The sequence below is a fragment of the Panthera onca genome, chromosome A3 (assembly GCF_046562875.1).
Source record: "Panthera onca isolate mPanOnc1 chromosome A3, mPanOnc1 haplotype 2, whole genome shotgun sequence".
In the NCBI taxonomy this organism is placed as follows: domain Eukaryota; kingdom Metazoa; phylum Chordata; class Mammalia; order Carnivora; family Felidae; genus Panthera; species Panthera onca.
Window position 1 is genome coordinate 89635283 of NC_138341.1, and position 27202 is coordinate 89662484.

At 44.8% G+C, this 27202-nt stretch overlaps 1 protein-coding gene across 2 annotated transcripts; it reads left to right on the forward strand.

Moving 5' to 3' along the window:
• The first annotated feature begins 17275 nt into the window (after positions 1-17275).
• Positions 17276-26526, forward strand: LOC144612728 (ral guanine nucleotide dissociation stimulator-like). Of its 2 annotated transcripts, none has more exons than XM_078444316.1 (13): positions 17276-17450; positions 17911-18018; positions 19493-19680; positions 21015-21208; positions 21357-21703; positions 22493-22708; positions 23090-23193; positions 23696-23765; positions 24390-24458; positions 24894-24968; positions 25551-25583; positions 25937-26058; positions 26263-26526. In XM_078444316.1, exons 1-13 carry the CDS (start codon positions 17313-17315, stop codon positions 26297-26299), a joined length of 1701 nt encoding a protein of 566 aa, XP_078300442.1. In that variant the 5' UTR covers positions 17276-17312; the 3' UTR covers positions 26300-26526. The 2 variants fall into 2 exon arrangements, with proteins under 2 accessions (XP_078300442.1, XP_078300443.1); XM_078444317.1 differs by having other exon boundaries at positions 17370-17460.
• The last annotated feature ends 676 nt before the right edge of the window (positions 26527-27202 follow it).

Below are 27202 nucleotides of genomic sequence, written 5' to 3' on the forward strand. Positions count from 1 at the left end.
CACACCTGAAAACTTACACCCATGAGTTACACCACTCTGCAGAGAAGAGAGAATGGCATGCAGTAAAGAGTTATGCAGGATTTGACACTCCTCAGGAGGGAAGAGAATGGGCTTCCAGATGGGGTGCTGAAGCCCTAGTTGCTCTAACTTCAGTCCTGTCAGTTTAAATCTCTGCTCCTGAATGAGCCAAATGGTCAGGAAGCCTAGAAGTGCACATTTAGGGCCCAAAGAGTAACACTTCTAGGGAGGAGAATTTTAGTTCGACCTAAGAAAGGAGCTAGGTAGGAAGTGAGCATCCCACCACTAGGACATGTGAGTCAAGGTCAGTGTGCCCTGGTAGGAAGTGATGAGGTACTGTAGGAGCTCAAACCATAGACTTCAATCCTGAGAACTGAAGTGTGAAGGGGAAGTTCCCACAACTCTATGGAGGGACTCCACTAAGCCTTACATTATTTTCCTGGGCCACCTGGATCCAATGATCCACTGGCCTGGACTGTCATCTTAGGTCCTCAAAGCTGGTGGTGATGACGCAGTTGGTCATACTTTAGAAATGGCTGTGAGTGGGCCAGACAGTGGGTGTCAGGTACTCATGGACAAGCTTGTTCCTCTGGGGAAAAAGACTGGGCATGACCTTTTTAAAAAGCTCCTAGAGCAAGGACAATGTCATCTGGTGCAGCCATAGCATAGCTCAGCAGCTGTGGTCATCAACTGTCCCTGACACAGGTCTCTGGTCATAATTGGAACTTTGGATCCTCAGGGAGTTGAGGACATTGCCTAAGTCCTGTGGAAGTCCTAGTTTTTTTTCTCTGTCCACTGAGGGCACACAGCATGGGATGACCCAGGACCCAATACTGGTGGGGAAAGAAGAAGGCATTTGCACTCACCCCATCTTCACTAACTCCAAGACCTAAGAAGGTGGCTTATGTTGACTCTTCCCAAGGGGGCATCTTTCACCCAATCTGATCACCCTCTGCACTCTTTATTGGTCTGCACATTCCCCTGTGACAGCTAGAACCATGGCCTGTACTTCCTTGTGATTATGTGTATATCACGTATCTAAGAAGTAGTAAGGCTGCTGAGCCTACTGGGCAGATGGGTGGCCACCAGTTGGGACAGGTCCTGCCTGGATTTCTATGTGTTCTACCTCATTTAATCTTCACAGCCACTCTGTGCAACAGGTGCTATTAGTTTCCATCTCTACTGATAGAAGTAGACAGCAAAGGCTTGGAGGTTAAGAAAGTTACGTTTGTCATATAAAGGGCCAAGTGGTGGAGCTGGGATTTGAACCCAGTTCATAAGAATGCAGATTAAAGCCAGGCATATCTGGGATAGCTGATGGCAGAGGGAAGGCCTTCTCCGCCTCTCCCTGAGAACCTAGCTGTTCACCGCATCCTTAACTGCTCTGCCACCAGCTGGGGAGGGAAGGCCATGAAGTCAGGCTTCTCCTTAATTGGTCGGTTCTTTCTGGACACAAACCAGGGACAGGAGGCCTCTGGGGTTAGAGCTGATTCTATTTTTAGGAGGCAGAGATGGAATTTTGACTATAGCTGATAGTCTAGATGACTTCAGCTCAGTACCAGGCATTCATCCTGGAGATATTTGTTTTTGCACCAGCACTGGAATGGTTGATGGTGTAAATTCTGGCTCAAGCACTAGGGCTGGTAGTAGAAATAGAGCTGGAGCAAGCTCTAAATTCAGAGTCAGCCCTTGTTCTAGCTCTGCAGCTTGCTGTAACTCTGGATCTGGCACTGGAGCAGGACAAAGAGGAAGGTTCTAACATATAACTGACTTTCCATGTGTCTTTCCAACAACAGGGAAAAAAATCTCACTTTCTTTTAAACAAGACCCAGCACATGAACTGCACAATACATAGTTTTACCAGACTGCAGTTCCCCCTACCCTGTTGGTTTGTCTCAATGGGCACTAGGTGGTCCAATTGTACCATGAAGAGGGAGTCATGGTACTTCAGATCTAAGCAAGTCAGATTGACTTGTGAATATGCCACCTTTAGTTTTAACCAAGGACAGTGGCAGGAGTCACCAGTCATCCTGGAAGTGTTGATGTGACCAGGTACCCAAGAAGGGAGAGATGGTGTTAGGGGGAGTCATGTGTAGAGTCTGAGGCTTGTATTTTCATTTCACACCATACTTCCACAGCCCTCTACTTTGTGTCTGGGGACCAAAAGATGTCCCCAACCCCACTCCCAACCACTTTGTGGGAGTCCTTGCCATGAAAGTCCTAGTCATGGAGCGGGTCTAATGTTGATCCTATTTGAGTCTTGTCTTCCCACTGACAGTCATCTCCTGAAGGCCCTGGGCATAACGTACCACATCCTCTATGCAAGTGAGCATCAGGATTGAAGTTTGAGGCCTATTTGTGAGATGGCTGCTCACCACACCTACTATTCTGGGTCACAGTTGTGGTAGTGAGGAGAAGTGGATATGGAGAGGAGCAGGCAGAGCAAGATGGGGCTATGGAAAGGACAGGTCTGTCAGGGTCTGTCAGGGCCTGGCTCAACTAAGCCTCCCCTCTGCTTCCCAGGGGCCAAGGACGCCATTAACAGCTGACTTACTTGCTCATGCAGCAGCATCCCTAAGATCTCAGCCACCATGGTAATCAAACATGTTAGATCAGAGTACTGTCAGTTACTCCCCAAGCACAGACCACATACCATTCCACTGTGTCTTGTGGAGACATTAGGTCATCTTTCTAAGTTGAAAGAGCAGTCCCTTTTTAGTTGGTCCTATGTTTCGTCATCCCAGTTTGAAGATGGGAAGATGCACTCATATCTAGAGAGGGCCGTGGAGGCATCACATCTAATACACGATGGTCATGACTGCCTATGATGTATATTGTGGCTGACTTTCAGACTAGAATTGGACTGACTTTCAGACTAGAAATGGAGTCTGCTCCATTTATTGAATTGTTTGAATGTCTGTGGAAGTGCCTGCATGTAGTAGCTGTTTTATATATATTATGTAAAAAATGAGCCCAAACCACAACATTCCTAGATATCTCAGTGGGCTGGCATTCCTTTTCCTATTCCCAGAGATGCCTAATCTGACCACACAAGGTCAAGATCCAGTACTAGCTGGATGGAATCTAAAAACTTCTTTGCAAATGGGAAAACAGGTGTCTCTCCATGTACTTTTCTGATTTCAGAAAAGCCACAGGACACCAAGGGGTGAAACAGAGCTTCTTCATTGGGGAGAAATAAATAATAAACATGAAGAAGACCCTTCCGCATATCCAGGAGCCAGGTAAGGACCCCTTATGACTTATCCCATGATTTCCTACACTAACCCTATGATGTTCATTCTCTTCCCACCTCACTTTTCAAAAGAAGGAAGTGAAACTCAGAGAGGTGCAGTGACATTTCCCAGAACCACAGTAAGCAGAAGACTCACTGTAATTCTATCTCAGAACCACACACTCACCTGTTAAATAGATGGTCCAGGATATGTTAGATGGTGTTGGAGTAATGACAGGGGTCCAGGAATGTGGTGATGTAGGAGATGTTTCTGCATGGTTAAACTGGAACCAGGTATTCAAACACCACTGTGCCTGCCTGTAATGTCCACATCATGCCTCATTTAGGCACAGGGTTGACTCCTTTTCACAACAGGTAGACATGAGGAAAATATGGTCAGTGGTTTCACCAAGAGCCACTGGAAAGATCTTTGGAGCTCAGACCATAAACTCCCATCACCTCATGAACTTGTGCAAGAGGAGGGATCTGAGTGCCTATGCCAGGAAAGGTTCTAGGCTCTGAAACTACATTTTTATTTTGGGGGAATGATAAAAAATTGGTACCTTCAAGGCATTTTTTGCTGAAAACCATAGCACCTCCCTGTATTAAGTGAAGTATTCCAGTGAGTTATCAACAAACTTCACCTTAGAAATTGAGAAACAGAGGCGTAGGGATTTCAAATGGCTGCTCAAGATAATGCAGGTCAGAACTGAGACATTTCCAAAGAATAAGCTGCATGATATTCCTACTAAGTGACTGCATCTTTATCAACTCCTGAAATGGATTGGAATGATACACAGAATCCACATTCCTCGAAGGCCCTACAATTTCTTAGTTTTGAGTTTTCATTCTGGGTCCATCTCAGTAATCTTGGGGCCCTGGGTGTGGGGACCACTCTGTGTTGAGTTACCCATACCACTGTTGGCCATTGTTGGTGTCCTGATGCAAGTGCCTCTTGTCTAGGGAGATGGAGTAGTTAAACACATTGTCTAGCTCCTTGACAGTGTCCTGAGTGGAGCTCTGCAAAAAACATAGCCTAGAATCTAGCCAGCAGGCATCAGAGGCCTTCCACTCAATCTGTGGTTTTAAGTTAGCAAACTAATACAGTCTGTTAGGACACTGTGAAGATGGACCCTGCAGCACTGCTGAAATGGCAGCAGAACTGAATTGTGTCAAGGTCCAAGAACACTGAAATGCTGAATCACTGGCAAATGAACTCCCTTGAAGGATATTATGAAAATGAGTAAGACCATAGCTCCTGACCTGGTGGGCCTACAATGATTTGATTTGTTCTGTGAGATGATGAGTTGTAGAGAAATGTATAAAATACAATTATCCTAATCTTCTATTTTATATAAAATATCATATCATGTGTGAGAATTTGTAAGACTTGGACAAAGCCTGCAAGGACATTTGATGGCCTGGATACTTTGGTGGGCAATTAAAACAATGGAAACAGTAACAAAACACAAAGATAACATATTTTTTTCCTACTTTTGCAATAAATATGTGAAGAATGTATTTCTACTCTACCACACAGCTGGTGGTTTACTTGGGGAGGTCCAGATTGCTTTGGCAGTGGGCGTGTGAGATGCTCAGTGGGAAAGCCCTGGGAGAGTCCCAGGAAAGTCTCCAGATTTGAATCTGAGCTCTGATCCTGCCCCAATCATCTTGGAATCCTGTGTGTCAAAGCCATTCTGCTTTTTTTTCACCACAGACCAGCTCTGATAGTGTTGTTGACCTATCTCTAAGGAGATATACTAGTGGAACCTACCAGGTAGCACCTCAGTGCTCTCCTAGTGAAGTCTGCAAAGACGGTGCATGGTAGCTGGGCCAGGAATCAAAGACATGTCTGGACTATACCACTGTGGGGATACCCCCAAGAGAAAATCTGTTCCCCAGTTCAGGCACAATCATGCATCCACAAAAATCTCTAGTCAGGGAGGGAACAAGATGAAACCTCTAGGGTTCACGATTAATGTATGGGTAGAGGAACTCACCTTCTCATGCACCAGCTATGACTATGAATGACAAATGCAGCAGGTTTCCAATACCTAACCGCTTCCTCCTGTCCAGGAAGTTCCCTCCTCTCATCGCCTGCCTTCTCTCTCCTCAACAGACATATGTGATGTGGGGAAAGGGGTGTGGGGAAGCTCAGATGAGATCACAATTCTGTTCTGGCCTGAGATCACAATTCTGTCTTGGGCTAATATTCTGTGTTACCTTTTGGCGCTTCCTTCCAAATGCCTAGAGGCATCAGCGATGATGGCTGAACCAAGGTCTACAGTGAAAAAAAGATTCTCCCTCAGGGCTTCCCTGAGCCCAGATCCTCTGAAACTAGGGATAAGACATTGCAGTGTCTTGCTTTTCTCAGTGTTTCCACTCAAGTAAGGTGGATAGGGGGTTGTCTGTAGATTGTGGGTGTTTGGTTACCACAATTCTAACTTCTGTTCAGGTCTATGGAAGGTAGTAGGGTCACTTTTTAAAGATGCCATTACCAATGCCCCTTCCTTCAATCACCTTCCTTCAAATTCACCTGTGGGCTGTTGATGACTCACCCTCCTCCCTCATGTTAACACCTTGACCATTCAAAATTATCCTAATCATCCCTTTCACAGCTTTCTGAAAATGTAATCAGGATCCTAGCTTTGAGGAGACAGAGCTGCATTCAGACCTTTTTCTTACCAGTTCTGTTTCCTGGGAAAATCTCTGTGTTTCTTAGGTCCTTTCTAAGTGTCCAAGCTTGCACAGTGGCGATCAGGCTAGAGTTTACTTTCTAGGGACCTCATCAGGTGTATCTGAAGTAATATCTAGAACACCTATGGGATGGTGCCACGTGTCTTAAGGCACAAACTGAGCCATTGAAGAATTACAAGAAGGGTTTGTACTATTACTCAAAACAGTCCTTGGTTATAGCAATGTGACATTGGAATAAATTCCCACCTGGCTCATTTTTCAAATGAGCACCATGAGGGGTTTTAAATAATGCAAATTCAGATATTGTCATCCTCTGGCATAAACCTGTTGAATTGTTTCCTGTTATACTTAGGATGAGACCCACGCATATCATCTTAGCCTATGAGGTGAGCTGCCTCCACAATGGCTTTCAGTGATCCCCACCCATGGTATACACATCCCTTGAGTGTTTAGAAATAGGCTTCTGATTAACAAAATACAGCCAGAGTGATGGGAGGTCATTCTAAATTTTAATTACAAAAAATTATCTCACTTCCTTCTTACTCCCTCCCATGTGTTCTTCCTCTTCATCTCTATCTATGTTTTTATCACTATCTCTCTGTCATTTCCCTCAAGTTGGGGAATCAAACCCAATGTTTGGAGCTGCTCTGTGTAGAGACCCACATAGGAGGGAACCAACAGAGTGCCAAGGCCAACAGACAGAAAGGAACTTGGACTGTCTGTCCAAACTGCATCCTATATCCTTTGAGTGATACGGAGAACAAATCCTCCACCAGTGGAGCCTCAGCTGAGGCTGAAGCACCAGCCTGTGAGCTACATCGAGGCAGAGACACTGAGCTAAGCCATACCGAGATCACTGGTCCACACAAATTGTGAGTTATTAAAATATATGTAGTCTTAAAATGCAATGTTTTGGGGCAATGTAGTCAGAAAGGAGACTATAACAGCCTACCAGGCCCAGAATGAGGTCCTGCCATGCTTTCCTTTCCCTCCTCTCTCCTGCCAGGTTCTCTCCAGCCTCTCTGGCCAACTTTCTACACTCCTTTGGTCAAACCAACTTCTGGCTCTGAGTTTCAGCACCCATTGTGGCTTCTCTCTGACACACTGCTCCTAGACTTCTTCAGGGTGGCTCCCTCTTGTCATTCTGGTTCTAGCAAGATTCTCCTAGTGACACTTTAAGACTGCCCTCCCCAACCCTCCTTCATTGCACCCTGCAGTGTTTGCACTACACCACTTTCTCTTTTCCTTCACATATCTTTGCTTTTGTGCTCTTATCTATCTCCACTTCAGACTGTGACCTCCTGGCAAGCAGGGACAACTGGGTTACTTTCAACCCCTCACTTAGGCCCACTAGGATTCCTGGCACAGGGTGAGGGTTTGGCACAGAGTTGTTGAATGAACATATGGGAAGATCTTGTGCCCCTCTTTCTACTTTTAACAAACTCAAATAGTGGAGGTGAACACTGCTGATAAAGGGAGATGCAAGTTGTTTCTGAGGCAGGGGGTGGGGAGAGACAGCCAAAAAGACCTCTGCCTAAAGGCACAGTGGGCTCTAGAAGTTTAAGGTGTATAACATAATGACTTGGCATATACATATTGTGTAATGGCTACCACAATAACTTTAGTTAACATTCACCACCAAAAATAAATATATACATTTTCCTTTGTTATATTTTAGGGTTTACTACCTTAGCACCTTTGAAATATATCACATAGCATTAATAACTTATAGAATGTTGTATGTTATATATCTCCACAAAACTGAACAAAAAAAAAAACCCAGAAAACAATAAAGGAAAAAACTGCCCCAAAACTCAGTGGACATAAAAGACATGAGCCTGCCTTTCTCCTGGAGGTCAGCACCAGCACTGCATCCCAGGCAGAAACACAACCAAAAACAGGCCTCTTTATTTGAGTGTCTGCATAACAGAGACTCTTCAGACCCCTAGGGTAAAGGAGCAGGACCTGAAAACTTCCAAGGCTGTGAGAGGGACATCAAGAACCTCCCTTGCTCTCTGATTCCTATCCACCCCCACAATGCCCTCTTTACTTGTGAGACATCCTAACTTACTTCCAGATGAGAACTCTCAGGGTACAACAAGCACTGATCTTGTCCTTAGACAGTGGTATGAGTGCACAGTACTCTGGCATATTCTTCTTTATCCCAAGCTCTTATCCACACAATCCCTGAAGCCTCTGTCAGTTCTAAAGGATCTCCAGGGAGTGTAAATCATTTTCTCAGGTTCTCAGTGCACAGTGGGTCATCACTGGAGATCCAAGGCCATTAGGAACTTTATGAGCATATGAAATTCTTACAGTCACCAACAGGAAGGAAGTTACTTTATATAGGAGGACACTGAACTTTTTATCATATACCCAGTCTACCCAAGGCAAGATGGTCTTATCTTAGCTCCAGGTATCCACAGATGTGGAAGACAAGACCCCAGTCCTGACTTCTTCAGGCTGGGCCAGGGATAGCCCTGAACTAGGTAGAAATCTAGAAGTGTAGGGATCCCCTCCCCATTTTTGAGCTCCCAAGCATGAAGCCAGGAGAATGGATACCCCTGTTCCATGGAAGAGCTGCTTTCATGCTCTTTATCCTCTGCCTCATGTCACTTACCTGGTTTCTACTCTTCCTTGATTGTACCTTCATGGTCCTCACTTGAGAAGTCAATATGAGCTCTTGTGCCTGTGTACATGTGAGGATGCAAGGATGAAAATAACCCCATATGGGGAGGAAGTGGGCAGGGTTCCTAGGATCTTAGGGTCTCTCATTTCTAAAATAAACCTGAAGGGAAGGGTTGAGACTTGACCAAGGAAGCTGGAGCTTGGCCTAATCTTCAGATAACCTCCTGTGGGATGAGTCAGTACCTACTTCTTTCTGGGCCACAATTTCCCAATTGTACATCAGGATTTAAGATGTGGAACAGCATAAGCAAGTGATCAGCCAGGGTAAGTTTTCATGCTCAATTAGTACTGAATGGGGTGTCAGTGTGGGACGCTGCTCAGGTAAGCATAGGTACAGAATGCTTATTATCACAGGGGTGCATTAGGGGACAAGCCACTAGTCAACAAGGCCTCATTTCAAGACTGGTAGACAACAAAAGCCAGATGCCCTACTGAGGAGAGATTAGGCATGTTGTGCATGCATAGACAGCATATCCATCCCTTTGGTCATGAAGTAAGTCTCAGTGCCCTTGCCCCCTCCTCGTCCAATGACATTCCTTCTCTTTCTATTAGAAAATAACATAGATGTTGGCCATGTAAAAGCATCAGATATGAGAATTATCCAATCTGCCTTCACTCTTATCTCTGCCACTATGCACAGGGGAATATGTCCCAGAGAAGTGACCTCTCTTGTCCAAGGTCACACAGGAGAGAGATACTCCTTTTTCATTAGGAAACAACAACAACAACAAAATCCTAAAGGAAGGTTATGCAACTTAATCTTGAAATTCCCACTATGGCAGTTCTTACATTATCTGTCTTTTTGCTCCAACATCTTAGCATGTGGTCCCTATCATCAGGGCTGTCCATGGACCAGGATGGCAGTTGGAGCTTCAGGCTAGACCAACCACCCTGTCTTCATTTCAGACATCAGGCAGGAGAGCAGAAGGAGAGAAAAGCAGGCCCTCCCAGCTGTGTCATTTCTGTTTGAGCAGCCTCCCCAAAGTCCCACAGCATGCTTCTGACCACAAAAAATTGACCTGAATTTCATCTTGTCACTCCTGGCTTCAGTAGACATTGGGAACATTGCCTTGTAATTTTCTGAATGGCTGCCTGAAAAGAAATCTTTCTCTGTATAGATTAAGAGATAATGGAAAGGTGGAAACTACCAGAAGTTGAAGAGGAGAAGAGGATGCTATTGTCACACAAACTGGGCTTTTGTTCACTTTCCATAGCCTCTCTTTTCTATTTCTTTATTCAGCCACAGAAATAACAAAAGTCTTGCTTTGAAAGCAGAAATTTGAGTGGAATCCCTGATTTCTGTTCCCACCTGAATGACCAGAGGCACTAGATGGCTTCCATCTGACTGTTACTTGTAAGTAGTTCTAAGCAAATCCTTTCTATTTCATACAAGGAGTGGGATGATTCTAAGGTTGTAGCGCCTGTTAGGTAGACACCGTGTTCCTAAAGAGCTGAATCAAATTAGGTTTCTATAATTCAAAATAATACAATGTTTTGACACTTTTTATTTTCCAATAATATATACTTAGAACCTACCTGGTGCATATTATTAGTTATGATAATCTTCACAAAACAGAATAATCAAATGGTAAATAGTCAAATGTTATAATTAACTAAACATTGATGGAATTAAAAATGTATCTGGATGTGTTTTAATAGGAATTATAAAAGTCAGAGAGGTTGACTTGGTAGAAATAACAACACCTAAACAAAACTTAAAATAGGAGAATCTGTAGACCTGTAGTCAGTACATGATCATGTGTATTAAAAAATCAATCCAGTGGTGCCTGGATGGCTCAGTTGAGCATACAACTTTAGCTCAGGTCATGATCTCATGGTTCATGAGTTAGAGCCCTGCATTGGGCTTGTTGCTGTCAGTGAGGAAACCACTTTAGAACCTCTGTACCCCCCGTCCAACTCTCTCTGCCCTTATCCCACTCATGTTCTCTCACTCAAAAATAAATTAAAAAAAAAATCAATCCATTTGCGTAACCTATATTAACAGGGCGGTAAAAGATTCAATCAATTAAAAATAATGAGTAAACTAAGATTGTTTTAGTGTGATATTCACTATACATTGTGGTATAATGAGCATACAGGTTTCAGGTTCAACAAGTCTGTATAATTATATACTTGGTGATCACCACGATAAGTGTAGTCACCATCTGTCACCAAACAACGTTACAACTATCTTATTGACTATCTTGCCTGTGCTATACTTTTCATGTCTGTGATTTAATTATTTTGTAACTGGAAATCTGGACCTCTTGATCCCTTTATCAACTTCACCCATCCTCCCACCAACCTCCCCTCTGTTGTTTTTTGTATTTAAAAATCTGTTTTTTGTGGGTTTCTTTCTGCTTTGCTTGTTTTGTTTATTTTTTAATATAATTTATTGTCAAATTGGTTTCCATACAACACCCAGTGCTCATCCCAAGAAGTGCTCTCTTCAATGCCATCACCCACTTTCCCCTACCCCCCACCCACCATCAACCCTCAGTTTGTTCTCAGTATTTAAGAGTTTCTTATGGTTTTCCTCCCTCCCTCTCTGTAACGTTTTCCCCTTTCCCCTCCCCCATGGTTTTCTAAGTTTCTCAATACCCACATATGAGTGAAATTATATGGTATCCGTCTTTGACTGACTTATTTCACTTAGTATAATACCCTCCAGTTCCATCTATGTTGCTGCAAGTGGCCAGATTTCATTCTTTTTCATTGCCAAGTAGTATTCCACTGTATACAAAAACTACATCTTCTTTATCCATTCATCAGTTGATGGGCATTTAGGCTCTTCCCATAATTTAGTTATTGTTGAAATTTCTGTTATAAACATTGAGGCACATGTGTCCCTATGCACCAGCACTCCTGTATCCCTTGGGTAAATTCCTAGCAGTGCTATTGCTGGGTCATAGGGTAAGTCTATTTTTAATTTTTTGAGGAACCTCCACGCTGTTTTCCAGGGCAGCTGCACCAGTTGGCATTCCAATCAACAGTGCAAGAGGGTTCCCGTTTCTCTACATCCTCACCAGCATCTATAGCCTCCTGATTTGGTCATTTTAGCCACTCTGACCAGCATGAGGTGGTATCTCAGTGTGGTTTTTATTTGTATTTCCCTGATGAGGAGTGATGTCGAGCATCATTTCATGTGTCTATTGGACATTGGGATGCTTTCTTTGGAAAAATGTCTATCCATGTCTTCTGTTCATTTCTTCACTGGATTATTTGTTTTTCAGGTGTGGAGTTTGGTGAGTTGTTTATAGATTTTGGACACTAGCCCTTTATCCGATATGTCATTTGCAAATATCTTCTGCCACTCCATCAGTTGCCCTTTAGTTTTGTTGATTGTTTCCTTTGTAATGCAGAAGCTTTTTATCTTCATGAAGTCCCAATAGTTCATTTTTGCTTTTAGTTCCTTTGCTTCTGGAGATGTGCCTAGTAAGAAATTGCTGCGGCTGAGGTCAGAGAGGTTTTTTCCTGCTTTCTCCTCTAGGGTTTTGATGGTTTCCTGTCTCACATTCAGGTCCTTTATCTATTTTGAGTTTATTTTTGTGAATGGTGTAAGAAAGTGGTCTAGTTTCATCCTTCTGCATGTTGCTGTCCAGTTCTCCCAGCACCATTTGTTAAAGAGACTGTCTTTTTTCAATTGGATATTCTTTCTTGCTTTGTCAAAGATTAGTTGGCCATACTTTTGTGGGTCCAGTTCTGGAGTCTCCATTCTATTCCATTGGTCTATGTGTCTGTTTTTGTGCCAATACCATGCTGTCTTGATGATTACAGCTTTGTAGTAGAGGCTAAAGTCTGGGATTGTGATGCCTCCCATTTTGGTTTTCTTCTTCAATATTACTTTGGCTATTTGGAGTCTTTGGTGGTTCCATACAAATTTTGGGATTGTTTGTTCTAGCTTCGAGAAGAATGCTGGTGCAATTCTGATTGGGATTGCATTGAATGTGTAGATCGCTTTGGGTAGTATTGACATTTTAACAATATTTATTCTTCCAGTTCATGAGCACGGGATGTTTTTCTGTTTGTGTCTTCTTTACTTTCCTTCATAAGCTTTCTATAGTTTTCAGCATACATCTGAAAACATCTTTTACATCTTTGGTTAGGTTTATTCCTAGGTATTTTATGCTTCCTGGTGCAGTTGTGAATGGGATCAGTTTATTTGTCTTTCTGTTGCTTCATTATTAGTGTATAAGAATGCAACTGATTTCTGTACATTAATTTTGTATCCTGCGACTTTGCTGAATTCATATATCAATTTTGCAGACTTTTGGTGGAGTCTATCAGGTTTTCCATGTAAAATATCATGTCATCTGCAAAAAGTGAAAGTTTGACTTCATCTTTGCCAATTTTGATGCCTTTGATTTCCTTTTGTTGTCTGAATGCTGATGCTAGGACTTCCAACACTATGTTAAACAACAGTGGTGAGAGTGAATATCCCTGGCGTGTTCCTGGTCTCAGGGGGAATACTCTATTTCCCCATTGAAGATGATATTAGCCGTGGGCTTTTTATAAATGGCTTTTATGATGTCGAAGTATGTTCCTCCTATCCCGACTTTCTTGAGGGTTTTAATCAAGAAAGGATGCTGTATTTTGTCAAATGCTTTTTCTTCATCTATTGACAGGATCATATGGTTCTTATCTTTTCTTGTATTAATGTGATGTATCACATTGATTGATTTGCGAATATTGAACCAGCCCTGCATCCCAGGAATGAATCCCACTTGATCATGTTGAATAATTCTTTTTATGTGATATTGAATTCGATTTGCTAGTATCTTATTGAGAATAAAGAAGGAGGTGTGGAAAAAGAAACAAAGATAAAGTTACCCAGACAGAGAAACTAAAGGGCTTGATTATTCCAGAGAGAGAAAGGAAAGAAGTAGGTGTAGAACATATATCAAGAGAATGGATTAAATATGTCTGCTTAAACAAACCAACAAACAGAGTAACCAGACTAGAGGAGGGAAGAGATTTGAAGGAGAAAAGGAAGGAAGAATATAAATAGCAAGAATTGTCTGAGAATTAATCCAGGCAATGCAGCAGTGCTGGTCTGGAGAAGGGGGCTGTCTGGTTCCTCAGTGTCTATCCCACTCCAGTAGATACAGTTACCTGGCACAGAGGAGTGTGGTTTGGTGTAGATGGGTCCCACTTCCACTGTGGACTCTGTGAACTGATCTCTGAGGCCCGACGTTGCTGGTGGTGGGAAGAAAAATGACGACCACCCCGCAGTCTCTTCTCCACAGACTTGGTGTCCCAAATCACTCTGTTCAAGCTGTTCTCACTGTGCTATGGGTGCAGAGGACGCAGTCTGCCTCACTCCACCAACTCCCGTGCCCCAGTGCTTGGCTAGGATTCAAACCCCCCTCTCTGTGCACCCTGATACTGGGGAAGTGTCTCTCCATGCCACCCAATATGTGGTCCCAGCTGGTTTTGTCTTATCCTGCAGCCCTTCAGGAAGGGGACCGCTTTCTCCTACTGCAGACAGCGTCCTGACCTAGCCACTAAGCCTGGGGTTGGCTCCCCTCCTCCCCAGGTGTGTGAACAGGGCAGCCAGCTCCAGTCTGGAGAAAGTCCCACAGTTAGAGATGGGATCCCTCTCTGTCCCAATCGGAGGTTTATCTCTTGTCCACATACAGCCTTAAGCTTCCCCAGACTCTCTTTCTCTTCCCCTTGTCTCTCCACAGAAGGGGATCCCTTCCCTCTGTGCCAGCGTGGCCCATTGTATCTCTCCCAGTCCACAATCACCCACCTATGGCCCCTCAGGTTGTCCCGGTGTCTCCCTGGTAGCAGCTTAGTCTCTTTTCCTCCCAGACTCAAAGTCATTTGGCTTCAAATTTCAAAAACTTTTCTGTGTCTTGACTGTTGAAAATAATGCCTTCTGAACATGGAGATGCAGAGATTTCTTGGACATATTGTTTTGTTTGCTATGGATATGTTCCCAGAAGTGGAATTGCTAGATTATGTTCTATTTTTAATTTCTTGAGAAATCTCCATACTATTTTCCATAGTGAGTGTACCAACTTTCTATTCCCCCAATAGTGGACAAAGGTTCCCTTTTCCCCACATCTTCACTAGCATTTATCTCTTGTCTTTTTTATGATAGCTATTCAAATTGATGTGATGTGATATATCAATGTGACCTTGGTTTGCATCTTTCTGATGGTTAGCTACATCAGGCACCTTTTTATGCACCTGTTTGTCTTTGTTTATATTCTCTGGGAAAATGCCAGAGCACTGTACGCTGCATCTGGGGTCCATGGACAAGACCAGTCTGCACTGAACCTTCAGGGTCCTAATTGGATATACAATGGTGGGTGCAGAATCACTCTTCTGGCTGAGGTGAGGGTGTTGTATTAGTAAAGAGGACACCATGGGAGTGGACAGAAAAAAGAGTAGAAGGAGGCATCTGAAATCCTTTGCTTTGGAAGCTGAAGGTCCTGTTCTTTTGCCCACGTGACTCTGGAAAGCCACTGCCTTGAGGATACCCAAATAAAGATATCCCTTTTTTTGGTGGTATGCCTGCTTGGGGCTATAATGCTAGAGCTGGAGAACAGAATTCAAGAAGTCTTCTTCCATGATACCTAGGGTGTTCTGCTGGAGGAACTGGAGCATGAAAAGTCATGTACAGGCCATTGTGGTTGTCCTCCTGCCCAGAAACAACTTGAAACTGTTAGCAGTATTTCTCTCTTCAGTGTAGGTGGTTAAAAGGGGAGATGGGCTCCAAGACCTTGTCATTTATTTATTAACTATGCACTAAGCTTTTAACCTGATGCCAGGTACCTTGTTGGGCCCATGTGTGGAGCTGAAAATACCAAGAGCTACCTGCCTTCCAGGAACTCAAGTCTAGAGATAGGCAATAGCACAAAAGCAAAGGCATGTGAAAGAAAAAAGCAAATGATGTGTGCTATGAATGAAGGCTGGAGAGTCATTGGGTAGGAAGGTATGAAAGGCCTCACTGGGGATGACATTGCTGAGAACAGAATGACAAAAGGGAGTTAGACTTGAACAAGTCATCGTGCAGTGTGTCAGGAAGAAGCTACCACTGCTTCAGACACTCACTAACAGAAGCCAGTTTGTCCAGAGGAGGTGAAAAAGGCAGCCAGTGTGGCTGGAGGGAAACTAGGAGGAGAGCAAAGGGGAGGGAGGAGGGGCAGGGAGAAGTGCTGAGGCCTGGTAGAAAGTTATCTGTTGCTCTTCTGTTACTGCATTGTCCCAATACCTTGCACTGTAAAACACATATATTTAATACCTCACAATTTTTTGTGGATGAGGAAACCAGGCACATATTAACTTGGTTCCCCAGCCTCAGGGTATGTCAGAAGCTGCAGCTGTGGCCTCAACTGAGGCTAGATTGGAAGAATATTTTCTCCCAAGTTGACTCATATGATTCAGGATGCCATTTGGACTCAGAGCCTGGGTTCCTATGTGTCTTTCAGCCTGGACACTGCCTCAGTTCTCTGCCATGTGAGCCTCTATATAATGGCAGCTCAAAACACTACTTGATTTTTGGTTAAAGAAAGATAAAGAAAAAAAGGGATAAAGAAAAAGGGAAAGGGAAAGAGGAGAGAAATGGTACATGAGAGGAAGTAACTAGGAAGTGAAAGACTATTTGAAATTGAAACTTAGACATGACTTTCCATCACATTGGCTGTATCCTATTGGTCAGAAACCAGTCGCTAGCCACTTAGGAGTTACAAAACAATATACCACAAGTCAGCATGGGGAGCCATTGTGAAGGCTGCCCCCTCATAGATTGAAATGAGACAACTGAGTCTCATTCTAAATACAACAGGAAACAACTGGTTTTACTACCATTCTACCCCATCATGGGACCCGTATTAAAATAAGGCCAAGAGGAAGAGTGACTGTTCCATTACTACACTGATGTCTCTTTTGAATAGTACTCCATGCCACATCCCGCCCCTTTTTTTAATTCTTCCATACTTGATTTTGGGCCTCAGATACACTGGATAACAGCCCACACATATTAAATTTTTTTTAAAGTTTATTTATTTTTGAGACAGAGAGAGACAGAGCATGAACGGGGGAGGGTCAGAGAGAGAGGGAGACACAGAATCGGAAGCAGGCTCCAGGCTCTGAGCCATCAGCCCAGAGCCCGACGCGGGGCTCGAACCCACAGACCGCGAGACTGTGACCTGAGCCGAAGTCGGACGCTTAACTGACTGAGCCACCCAGGTGCCCCAGCCCACACATATTATAAATATTATCCATTTACACCCGATGAGGCTCCTAGGAAGTATATTCTAGCCTGATCCCAACATGCACATTAGGAAACTATGGAATACTTGAGAGACATATTGAGTTAGGACATATAACTGGTAAAACAAAGAAAAAAAGCTGAATTCAGTTCTGTATCCTCAAAATTAGAACCCTACTTGCATTTCCAGGGAGTTGTGGCTATGGCATTTTTGACTCCTTGTTTACAGTTAAGGAGATGACACTGGAGGAGAAAGATAAGCAGTCAACTATCAATAAGGGGTTCTAGATAGGTCTCATTTAAAGAAGGGCCCCAGGTACTGGAATCTTGAAAAAGTGACTTCACTTCCTTGGTGATAGGCTTCAACAGAACTTAGAACTCTGGTAACCAGGTGCCCACATTCTAGAGATGGTCTGCTTTCCAGCTCACTTGCCCAGAGTCACTCTAGAGAACAAAATGTTCTGTTGCTGTATCCCCATTTTCAGGATATGTGGGCTTAAGAAAGCCCAGAGTGAGAAACCTTTATGTCACTGTAGACATCAGCTCAGCCCTCATCTCCGAAGCTGTTGGTCATTTGGCAGGAGGCGCTCACAGGTAACACAAGGTAGCTCAGGGCAGCCCACTGGAGAGCACGCCACAACTCTGATCCTGCCCAGAGCAGGCCTACACCTCTTGCCCCTCATTGTGTGTGTGTGTGTGTGTGTGTGTGAGAGAGAGAGAGAGAGAGATCAGGGGAGGGGACAGAGGACGAGGGCTATGCCCTTCATGAGCAGAAGCAAGATGTCAGGTGTTGAAAGCCTAGCACATCTCTCATGTTCATACCCCAGGTCTTGGCAGGCAGAAGATAATTGCTGGGGACCAAGTTCAACTACCTATATGTTAATTACGAGCCCTAGAGTTTCTTCTGGTTTCCTCCTTGCTGGATGTCTTTACAGCTTCCCCTCTTAGCCTGTACTGTAGAGAACACAATTTCTAATGGGGATGTCCCCTTGTGGCAATGTCCAGGGAGGACCCTAAGGTCTCTTGGCCCGACTACGGGGCACTGTACTTGCAGAGCTTCACCCAAGATATCTTTGAGGAGCTGGTCCATGGCTTCAACTACTGCAGCGCCCTAGATAAGTGTCAGGTGCAGAAGGATACCAAGAATCAGCGCTGCTCTGAGGTAAGAATGGGAAGAGGGTTTTTCACACCCTGCACATAAATATGCACAGGCCTGCACATAAATATGGGGCCAAACCTGAGGCCCTCACATTGTATTTCCACATGAGCGTCCCACAGGCCCAACCACAAAATAATCTGAATATCCAAACCTCTGCCACCAGCTATGTGGTAAGGTAGGAGGATACTCTTTACATATGTTGGAATGGTAGAGAATGCATGCATTGTGTATGTATTTTATTTTTTATATTTTGATAGAGAACATATTTAATGTTTTTAATTAATCATTTTTATTTATTTATTTATTTTTTACTTTTCATGAGGCCATGAGTATCTTTGCATTTTACTGCTGTTTTATTATTTTACCTACTTGCCCCAGATATCCTGGGTAGCATTCAGCTCCACTGTCCTTGCAGAACTTCTCCAAGCCCTTACATATCATCACACAAAACAGGGTGATTTAACACAAAATTAAGGGTGGGATGAAGCCATTCTATATGTTTCTGTAATGTCTTGTCTCTCAGAACACATTAAATTATTGTAGGCCCACCAAGTCATGAGCTGTGTTCTTATATGTCTTCATAATATTCCATAAAGGAGGTTGTGTGCCACTGTTTCAGCCTTTCAAGTCTGTTGGAACTTGACAGGATTCAATTCTGTTTTCATGTCAACAGTGATGCAGGGAAAATCTTAAGTGTCCTAAAAGAATGTTTTAGGTTGCTAGATCTGCCATAACATGGAAGCACTAATTGGGTGGAAGGACTTTGATGCCTCCTGGCTGAGATACCTGCCTCTGTCTTTTAAGAGTTTCACCCAGGAAATCTTTGATGAGCTGCTCTAAGGATTAAATTCCATCTTCCTTGACAAGCAGCAGGTGCATCAGTCCAGCAACAACATCAAGTGCTGGTATAGGGTGAGAACAGGTCCAGATTCATGTCCTTTCTCGGGACCCAGAGATGATCAGGGTAAGCCTGGAACCCAGACTACAATTGACTGGCTCCCTGGGGCCTGCTGAAGAAGGTGGTTTCCCCCAGAAACTTTCTCCCTATCAGGAACAGACCAAGCCTCATTAGCTTAGAGGAAATGCAGCCCATGCTTTTGACAATTCTCAGGACTAACCTATATGATCTTGAGCAGCATTCGAAATTCTAACCCTCTGTTTTCTCATATCTACAGTAGGGATGTTTACTGATGACTCACTGGCATAATGCTCTTAATATAGGCTATTAAAAGAAGTGCTATTGTTGCTCAGCTAAGAGAATGCTTGGAAGTTACCAATGGTTTATCATTTCCCCCATAAAACCAATTGCAATTTTAAGCCTAGAACCTTATTCTGTGTGGGCACCCGAGTCCCTTCTCTTTCACAAGTTCCCAAAGGGATGGGGGTCTTTGGTCTGAGAACCAGACCCTGATCTTCCTGGTAGTTCATGGCATTGAAGCTGACTACATGCCCCTCCTTGTCTACCCGGTGTTAAAAGGAATCAACCCTGTCCCTGGATGAGGCCTGTACAATGCTGAAGCTCAAGGAAGGCACAATGGAAAATTTTTTACAGTCCCTGCTACAATCACCTTTCCAGGATAGAAACATCTCAAACATCACAACCATTTTCTGCATATACCAGGTGTTCCCCATGGCCCAATTAGTGCTGGGACAGCAGTTCAAAAGGTGAGTGCTTGCCTCATACACAGCACAGGGGGGAGCCTCCCATTTACTACTTGTGTATCTTGGGAATGTCACTGCACCTCTATGAGCTTCACTTTCCTCTTCTGGAAGTGCGGTGGTAAGAGGATGAACCTCACAGTGTCAACTGTAGTAAACTATGGGAGAAAACATGGCATGGGCTTATCTGGTGCCTGACTCTGTAGAAAGGGCTGCTGGACATGCTGAGTTATCTTTAGGTTTAATAGTTCTCTCTCTCTCCAGTGAAGAAGCTCTCAACCTCAACCCTCGCAGGCCTGTGGCACTTCTGAATTTAGAAAAGGACATGGAAAGCAGAAGTTGTCCTGTTTGCAAAGGACTTCTGAGATTCTATCTAGCTGGGCTTGGTATTTTTCCTTTATATGGCCAGACTAGGGCTTGCTGGGGGACAGGCAGAGGCACCCATGGCCCACACAGTTATCTGAAAAGTACTGGTTGGGTTAATTCAATCAACAATATATGTTAATCACCTAGTAATGCAGGCACTTTTCTAGTCACTAAGATAATTCAGTGAATAAAGTAGACACAATGCCTTGGTGTCAATTCTAGTCAGAGAGTAGGCAATCACTCTACACTCATGTCCTTGGTTCATTATATGTGACATTTTCATGGCGTCCTCTGGGTATGAAAGGATTGTCCCTTATTTGACCATTATGACAGACTACAAGACCAAGTAAACATGAGTGGGTCTTCAGGTTCAGTAGGAGGGCCTCCTGCATCCACAGAGCAGCATAAGAGACTATAGGGGTTGTGGCTGGAGGAGGACTTTCAGAACCATGGAACTCACAGATCTCTTGATTTCCATAGGAGGGCTTATGTTTGGGGGCTTCCTGTGAAGAAGCAAATGAGTCAAAGAGAGCTGTGGATGGGGCCCCAAAACTTCTGGGAAGCAGAGCACAGTCTGGGTTCAGTTGGTGCCTAAGAGACCCATCCCTTCTACTGTTCTATCTGGCTCTGCCTGCTTCTCTCCATATCTACCTCTGCTTACCACAGCAACTAGGGCCAAGAACAGAAGGTGTAGTGAGAAGACTGCTCATAAATCGGCCTCAAACGTAAGCCCTATTACTGGTCTTTACTGAGGATGGCATTGACTATGCCCAAGGCCGTGGTGAGAAGAGTATCAGTGAAAAAACCAGACTCACACAGGTTTTCTGGATGACTAGGCCTTCCACTGCAAAGGCGGGGTTGGAAGTGGGCTGGGCCATCCTCTGGGATCCATAGAGAAATAATGATGCTGTGGGAGTACAGTGTGGAATAAAAGGCCAGGCCTCTGATGCTTCTCCACACATGACTCTACCCAGCACCCTCTCTCCCATCTTGAGTACATGGCCTGACCAGAAATTTCAGGATACCTGGCAGTCTCTGAATTTTACCAGTTTCAAAGTAAAGACAGCCTATGTGGATATGAAGCTGCATGACTGGGACCTGAAGAACCACACCGCCCTTATCCTGGTGCATCAGGAAACTCTGGAGCCCACTGAGGCAGAGTCAGATGGTAAAGGGGATTAAAATCTGGGAAGACTAACTGGGGTGGGGTTCATGGGCTGAATATTGTTTTGAAAGCAATGGTACCTGTCCTGTTTTTGGGAAGGCACCTGGAAAGTCAGTTATGTGGATGAACCTTTCTCTTTATCCTGATCCAGTGCCAGCCCCAGGGCTCTTTCCAGTTGCAGAGCCAGAAAAGGGGTCTACTATGGAACTAGAGACAGCGCCAGTTATGTTTCAACCATCACCTCAAGCGTCAGAGCCAGCATCACCTCCATCATCTTCTTCAGCATATGTGCCAGGTCCACAGCTACAATCAGCTCAATCATCAGCTTTACTTAGAATTTTAACTCCAGCTCTAAAAATAGAGACAGAGCCAACTCCAGCGCCAGAGCCTTCCTGCCACGGGCATGTGACCCCAAAGAACCAGCTGAATGAGGAGAAACCCAGCCTCATGGACTTCCCTCCCAAGCTGGTGGCAGAGCAGCTAACGTACATAGATGCGGTAAGAAGCTGGGCTCTCAGGGCAGGACAGGGCAGGGCACTTTCTACATTTTTGCCGTCAGCTAACCCAGACCTGCCTTTCCCTGATGTGGACTACTATAGTCCGGGTCCAAATTTCAGCTCGACCACTTATCAACCATGTTACCCTGCCAAGGTCCTTAAATCAAGCTTTCACTGTCCAGCTGCAAACTGTAGAGATAGGCACTGATAAGAATTGATGCAGAGTTACTGTGTAGATTAAGTGAGCTAGAACAGCTAGAAAAATGGGTAGGCCCTGGTCCTTCAGGTGGAGGAAGACAGCTCACTGGGTGCAGTCAAGTCCATGGGTCACCCACCCATCTTCCTTAGAGTCTTAACACCCTGTGCACTTATTAGGCATCTGACATGTACATAACTTCAAGGGGAAACAGAGAAACCTATGGTTGTAACTGTCATGGGGGAATGTGCATCGAAAGGAGAGTAGGACCAAAGGGAAAAACAGGTCGAGTGGAAAATGCCCCCTTGTGAGGAGTCACATTGAACTGTCATCTAGAGGCTGGGGTTAGCAAGGATGACCAGGGTACAAATTCTCTCCTTCCTTCCCTGCCAGTATTCACTCCTAGGTCTTCCTGTACTTGACTCCCTCAGTGAAAATAGAATGGAATGAAATCCAGGGATTCCAATCAGGCTCAGGCCACATTCTCAGCTTCAGGAACTAAAGCTCTGACCTGGTAACCTCCTACCTAGGACATTAATCCTGAATGTGAAATGGCTGGCTGAACACCCCTACCCTCCCCACCCCATTCTCTAGGAGCTGTTCAAGAAGGTGCTGCCTCATCAGTGCCTGGGCTCCATCTGGTCCAAGCGGAATAAGCCTGGTAATGAGCACCTGGCACCCACAGTCTGTGCTACCGTCACCCAATTTAACAGTGTGGTCAACTGTGTCATCACCACCTGCCTTGGAAACCCAAGAATGATAGCCCAGGACAGGGCCATGGTGGTGGAGCACTGGATAAAGGTGGCCAAGGTATTTTATGGGAGGCCAAGATGAGTCACTCTTCTGAGCCTTGGAAACTGATATTTCCTTTATCAATTCTCAGGGTCGGAGTCCCTAGTCTAAGCCCTAGGGTCTGCACAGTCCCTAGGCTCTTCCCTCCAGGGACATGCTGACCTTTACTTGCATGTCCCAATGGTGGAACGCTCAGTTCCTACCTGGCTCCTTCCTTGGAATGAGCTAAAATCTTCCCTCTCCCCAGCAGTGTTACTCTTTGGGTCTTATATGTGCCCTTCTGCAGGCACCTGGATATCTGTCATCTTGGAGGGAAAATTTAAACTGAGGGAGACTGATACTTTAGAGCAAATAGGACTCCTGCTACCCACATGACCACTCATTCTCTTCCCTCCCCAGGCCTGTCAAATCATGCGGAACTACTCTTCACTGCATGCCATCCTCTCTGCTCTGCAGAGTGCCTCAATTTACCGTCTGAAGAAGACATGGGAGAAAGTTTCCAGGTGAGTATGCCTCTCTCCATAGAAGGATCAGGGTGGATGAAGGATTTCCCATATGCACATCTTTTCCCCCTCAGTAACTGGGACCCTCCTGGGAGGCAGCAAACCCTGGCAATAGAACCTGGGCTGGTGTACAGGTCTATAACCCACCCTGGAGAATAGTCCACCCTGACTCCAGCTACAGAAATATTTTTTCTTAAATATCACGCACTGAGTTGACCCAAATTAAATATTATCAAGTGCTTACTTTACAGCAACAAAACTCTCTGCCCAATTGAAACCACAACTGACTGAAACAGAGTTGCTCAATTAATATGGAAATGGTGGCACTGGATGACTCACATGAGAGCTCCCTCCATGTCCTACAAACACCTTAGTTCTCAGAGGAATCCAGAGAAAACCCTAATACTGGCAGTTTGACTTTTTGGAGTACTCAAATAAGAGGAACTTACATTCAAGCCACATTATTCCTATAATTTTTTCTGCCATTTTTTCCTCTATTCAGGAAGAGCTTTCAAAAATTTAAAAAGCTGTGCACTGAAGATAACCCACAGAGAAGGGAACTGTTCCTGAAGGTATCATGGGAGGAGGAGGTTTGGGAAGAGAGAGGGTGGGGCCTGAGGGAACAGGGTCCTGAGTGGATGAAGAAAGACTGCTGTGTAGGGGAATGACCTGAAGCATTCCTTGGGGAGGTGAAGCCTTTGGTATGAATATGGTTACAGTTTGGGGTGAAGATTCCATTGGGGGTGGAGCAAGAAGGTGCTGTTCAACCAGATGCTATAGACACCCTGTCTCTCCATATTAACAGCTAGTCCAGATGGGGACCTGTATACAGCTTGAGAGCCCAGAGGACAGCCCTCTGCTCAGTAGTGGGGTTGGGATGGGTGGAGGGAAACAATAATGATAGTAATAGGACACTGAGTCCTCAGAAAACCATGTGATGTAGGTGGTGTTCTCACTTTTCTCAATGAGAAAAGAAGCTCAGGAAGGCCAGGCTGCAAGTTCAAGGTCACACATGGAGTGAATGTTGGAGCTGAGATTGTGCTAGAATCACTCACAGCATGCTTAAGGATAATGTAGCATTGGTACCAGCTGACTTGGGTCAGATGTCCAGGGTCTCAAGTCAAAGATGGTGGGGGGGGGGGGGGGAGTGGAATGAGGATATTATGGTCTCAATGAACTTGTCCTTGACCCTGCAGGAGCGGCCATCTAAATGGGCCACCCTGATGATGAGCCTCCAGAGAGCCCAGAAAAGGCTGCAGAAGAAGGTGAGTGTTCCTGGGGAATAGAGCCTCCAGAGTGAGAGGAGAAGGGCTCCTCTCTGACAGCTGGAGGCCTCCAGATCAAGACAGGTGGACCTTTCTACTCCAGCTCCTCCTCTTGTTGCCACAGCTTCCAAAACTCTTATTTTAAAGTGACTGGGAGGAGGGTCTATCCAGCTGGATGCAGAATGGATTTGTGGGTGGAGAGGGGCCTAGGACTACATACAATTTGATTTTCTAAAAGCAGGCCCTGGTGGTGATTAGAAGTCTGATGTCCTTGGAGGGTGAGGGTAAGGGGGAATTGAGAGGCGGCTGCTAGGGATCCTAGGCTGCTCCATGTGAGAACCTGGGGTGGACCAGGAGGCTGAAGCATTTTCAAGGGAGGGTCCCTGTGTGCACCTGAGAGCAGGGACTCATCCCACCCCTACTCTAATGACACAGGGTGTTGTCCCCTTCCTTGGCACTTTCCTCACTGACATGGTGATGCTGGACACTGCAATGGAGGACTATCTGAAGGTGAGTGAACCTCTAGATTGTGTAGGAGGGCCCAGAATCCTGAGGTTTGGGAGTGGAGAACCCCTGTAATGAGTCCTGAGACCTCAGTACTTGGCAAACCTCCCCTCATGAGAGCTTCACAGCTACCCCTGTGAGCTAGAGTTCCTCATCTCAGTGATGAGTGAAGGGAGTTTGCACTTATGACACTGGTCCTGGTGCCCAAGACTGTCTGAATGCAAAGCTGCATGAAGTTTGTCTGAGTTGACCTCAGCCTCTCCCTCTCAGGCTGCTTATGGGGGGAGAGCAAAGTCAGGCACCTCCACATCGGCAAGCACTTACATAGCCTAACAGCCCCCTCCCCCCAGAGGTTTCAGCCTCCCCTTCTGTCATCAGAGAGGGTTGTGCTATAAGGTGCTTGACTGTCCACCCCATGTCCTCCTTTCTCTGGACCCCAGAGCCTGGCTTATATCCCAGTCCTGTTATCTGTGTATGGACAGTCTTCTAGTGTGTCCTGGCACGAGAACAGCATGAGAAAGGATGTGTATAAGGAACAAGCAATAACAAGGGGCTCTTTCTGATGGACTTTGGCTATTTGCTTTCTAGGGCGATGAGATCAACCATAAGAAAAAAACTAAGGTGAGCATTTGTGGCACTTCCTATTAGGGAAGTGTAGGGGAGTGGATACCAGAGATGCCCCTGGGAAGAATATTTCTTGGCTGCATCCCCTCCATCACACATTTACTGGAATAGTTTGATAATGAAAAAGTGTAAGACCCATCCATCTGGTAAGTGAAGTCAGGGGAGTGGCATCAGGGATAACTTCCTGCAGGAGGAGGGGCTATTTATACTCACCTCTGCGAACAGGTTGAGACTGGATGAATTTTCAGGGAAGGAAGGCTGCCACATGTGCAAAGACCTAGGACTGGTCCCCTATCCCACTGCTCAACCCACCCAGGCTCTGTGTGCATCCTGTTCTTCTCTTGGCCTAGGAATACAAAGTAATGAAAGAGATCATGCTCCTCCAGGTGGCTGCAGATAACTACACTCTAGAACCGAAGGAGCAGTTTAGAGCCTGGTTCCAGGCTGTGGAGCGACTCAGTGAGGATGAGAGGTGAGGCCCATCAGGAGCTGGGCAAAGGCGTGGACTCTTTCTGGTGGCCACTCTAGGGATCCTGCATCCATGGCTCCCTGGGCAGCCTCAAGCCTTGTTTCCTGGTGATCACTGGAACACCAGATTCCAGCTACTGGGAAAACACTGGGAGAGACACCTGAATTGTAGCTCCTGGTCGACTCACAGGTGTCATTCTCTCTTTAGCTACATCCTGTCCTGCCAGCTGGAGCCCCAATCCTAACTGACCAGTGGAACTAAGAAGAATTGGCCACAATCAAGCTCAGGACTGAGTGAATGTCCAGTGATAGTGCAACCTTTCCTCAGCAGCTTGGACACTTGCTGTGATGAATCCCATCTCCTTGACACTTTTTCCTCCCATCTATTTACCTACTTGGAGTGGCAATATTTATCTTAAATAGTAAAAGCTAGATTTGAATATTATTATATTAAAGCCTTCTTTCTTTTATAGCCCAGGAGTTTGGTTTGGTTCTATTACTTCCTACAGCAACTTAAATGGTGTACAGACTCTCATATTCTTTCTTGAACTAAGAAATCTTACAGAGTCATCAGCTATTGTATGTGGGAGGAAGGAGAAGAGCCAGCCCTCCTCCCAAATTCCTCTTAGAGAACAGGTTAATTTCAGTATAATGAATTTGGGTAAAAAAGAAGAGACAGCCCCTCAGAATTACTGAGATTTAGAGGTTGAAGTTACTTTCACAGGAATGGCAGCAACCATTGAAATTAGATGTCCTTAAGTGTAACAATTTCCAGGATTACTACCTGCCCCAGGACAGTGGCTGCTTTCTACACTTTAAAGGAAAAGGTTTGTTTCCTGCTTCTTTTATTGAGGTGTTGTTTTTTCTTTTGGAGTTTTTTTTTTTTTACCAAATATTTGAAACTTTAAGTTTTCTAGTTCAAACTCTGGAATTGCATTAGCCAAAAACATGTAAAGAGGTCAAACCCTACATGTGGAAAGGATAAGGACAGGAGAAGGTAATTTGCAAATTGACTAAGGGCAGGCAGGACTTTCCATTTTCATTCTTCCTCCAGGAGCTCCATGTTAACACTTTACCTAGATTTAAATCCTCCAGGGATCCCTTTCAATGACCTCTGAATCCCCTCCTCTGCTTGTTTTGTATTTGGG

Bases quoted from the DNA above. Each gene is read 5' to 3' on its own strand.
- LOC144612728 (XM_078444316.1), top strand. From the start codon at position 17,313: ATGTTCTGTTGCTGTATCCCCATTTTCAGGATATGTGGGCTTAAGAAA. The intron at 24,459-24,893 runs GTGAGTGTTCCT...CTAATGACACAG, and splicing joins AGAAAAGGCTGCAGAAGAAG to GGTGTTGTCCCCTTCCTTGG. The intron at 24,969-25,550 runs GTGAGTGAACCT...TTTGCTTTCTAG, and splicing joins CAATGGAGGACTATCTGAAG to GGCGATGAGATCAACCATAA.